We start from the raw sequence: 2,671 nt of genomic DNA, 5'->3' as shown, positions 1-2,671 counted from the left end.
GGGGCGGGGGGTGATGTGGGGTGGGTGGGGAGAAGGGTGCAACAATGAATTAATGGAATTCCAAAATCTCTGTAGGTGTTCATTGAAATGAAAAATAATTAAAGTATTAAAAAAAAGTATCTTACTTAACTCACATTAAAAAGTTGGGACTTTTTTCCTAGCTAAATATTTTCTGCTTTTTTTTTTGTAGAGGAAATCTGCAGAGAAGACCTTACAGAAGTGGGGCTGTATGTACTTCATGTGGCAGCACTGACAGATGCACAGATTATTTATGCAGTAAGATCAAGAAAATACATGTCCAAAGAGGGAGGGGAGCATCTATGTTACACTGAACAAGAACAATTAAGTGACTGAGCACTGATTTTTCACTATCATGTTAATATTATTCCTTTGATCAGAAGGCAAATATTATGAAAGGGTGGTTGAAGCAGAATCATCTTTAGACTTTTCTAAACTATGCAACCTCTTCTATCCTTCCTTTCTCTCTTCCTTCCCCTAAAAGGATGCCAAAGTGTCAAAGAATACATGAGAACTAACACTTATGCTTTGAAAAATACTACTGCTAACAAGACTTTGAGTGAGGACTCTTTGAGAATGACTACTTCAAAGGGTGTTCCTGTTTTTATTGTGTACTGTCAAGTAGCAACCAACCCATAACTGACCCTACAGTGGGTTTTCAGAGACAGTTAACACACAGGAAGAGATTGCCCATCTTTCTCCTATGGAACAGTTGGTGAATTTGAACCATGTACCTTTGTGTTAGCAGTACAGTTCCTTACCACTCAGCCATTAGAGCTCCCTACTTGAAAGGATGTTGTTGTTGTTATGTGTCATCGAGTCACTTGTAACTCATGACAGTCCTATGTACAATAGCTCTGAACCTTCCTCTATCCTGAGACAATCTCACTGTCTCTGATACACCCACCCTCATTACCAGTAATTGTGTCAATTCATCTCATCTGGGGTCTTCCTCTCCTGCACTGTCTCTCAATATTTCCAAGCGTGTGTGTGTGTGTGTGTGTGTGTGTGTGTGTGTGTGTGTGTGTGGTTCAGGAGACTTTATTCTTGTTATACACAGGACAGCTATGCATTGGACCCAACTGAACAGCACCTACTAGTACCTCACACACACACACACACACACACACACACACACACACACACACACACACACAGCCCCATTTCAAGGAATCATAGTCAACAGCTGAAAAGACAAAAACTACTTGTTTCGTGTACATAGAAATAACTTTAGAAGTTTATCGCTGGCCACTAATAGTAACTAAGAACAAATAAGACTACTGCAAAGGAAATAAGTCTAGCAAACCAAGAGGTAGCACTGGCCAACGACAAGGCCCTGCATCTCACCATGGATAGACAGCTCTGCATGCACTGCTTTACTTGTGGAAATGCTCTTCTTCCAAATACTGTGCCAATGTCTGTATGTAGTAAAATTTCAAGAGTTAATCCTAGTAACAAAACCATTACATTTTCAAAATACATTCACATTACATTCAGAATAACTGTTCTTTTTTATTTTACTTCTTGAATGTGTAGGTCTTTCTGTTTCTTGTGTTTCTTCTTTTACACTGACAACATGTTGGTTGAACATAATTTCGTTATCTTCTTCTTTATCATTTAGTGTAGCCACTTCAGATTTTCGCCTCTCTAAAAATGATGGTGTACAGACTGATGTGGAGTCCTGGCTATTTGTACAGTTCTGAAGATAACTGTTGGTGGCACTTCTTTTCTTTTTCATTAAAACCGATGGAGGAAAATTTTAATTGATTCCTTGATTTATTCCTCAGTAATTTTTCTTTGTGTTTAAATTGCTTCTCCATCCATAGCTTTTCTCTACATGTTTGATTTTTATTGTGTCTTTTCACTGCAGGAGTTGATGGTTTTGAAAACAGAACATCTCAGTCTTTGAAAGTTCTTCATGTACCTTCATAAAATCACACTTCAAGAATCTTCCACCAAAAAGGTAGTTGTTCATTGTTTCCGCAACTATCTTGACTACATCATCTGACTCAAACCCCACAAAGGCATAACCTTTGCTCTTTCCAGACTTTTTTACTTCTGGACAATTTAAGTCATGTAACAGTGCCAGATTGGGAGGGATATAACTTGAGTTGGGGTTCAAAAAGGCCTGGATGAGTTCTCTACTCCTCATCTATCCAGAATGCTCTCTCTTCTCGTGCAGCCTCAGCCGCATCCCTGAGACACGATGGTGAAGGTCGGAGTAAACAGATTTGGCCGTGTTGGGTGCCTGGTCACCAGGGCTGCTTTTCACTCTAGCAAAGTGGATATTGTCACCATCAATAATCCCTCCATTGACCTCAACTACATTGTCTATATGTTCCAATATGATTCTACCCATGGCAAGTTCAACGGCACTATCAAGGCTGAGAATGGGAAGCTGGTCATCAATGGGAAAGTTATCACTATCTTCCAGGAGCGAGATACTGCCAACATCAAGTGGGGTGATGCTGGTGCTGAGTATGTTTTGGAGTCCACTGGTGTCTTCACAACCTGGAAGAAGGCTGGGGCTCACTTGAAGGGTGGTGCCAAACAGGTAATCATCTCTGCTCCTTCTGCCAATGCCTCCATGTTTGTGATGGGCATGAACCATGAAAAGTATGACAACTCTCTCAAGATTGTCAGCAATGCCTCC

General features: G+C 40.4%; 1 protein-coding gene across 1 annotated transcript in view; it reads left to right on the top strand.

Moving 5' to 3' along the window:
• The window catches only part of GLIPR1L2 (GLI pathogenesis-related 1 like 2), a 65,341-nt gene that overhangs the window by 41,555 nt on the left and 21,115 nt on the right, over nucleotides 1-2,671 (top strand). Inside the window, 1 exon segment of the mRNA XM_006882591.1 lies at nucleotides 191-276. Within this exon segment, the coding sequence (XP_006882653.1) occupies nucleotides 191-276 (86 nt within the window).

This window comes from Elephantulus edwardii, unplaced genomic scaffold (assembly GCF_000299155.1).
Source record: "Elephantulus edwardii isolate Elephantulus edwardi_28Jun2011 unplaced genomic scaffold, EleEdw1.0 scaffold00021, whole genome shotgun sequence".
Taxonomy (NCBI): Eukaryota; Metazoa; Chordata; class Mammalia; order Macroscelidea; family Macroscelididae; genus Elephantulus; species Elephantulus edwardii.
Note: the sequence above shows the minus strand (reverse complement) of the source record. Positions and strands in the feature narration are given on the sequence as shown.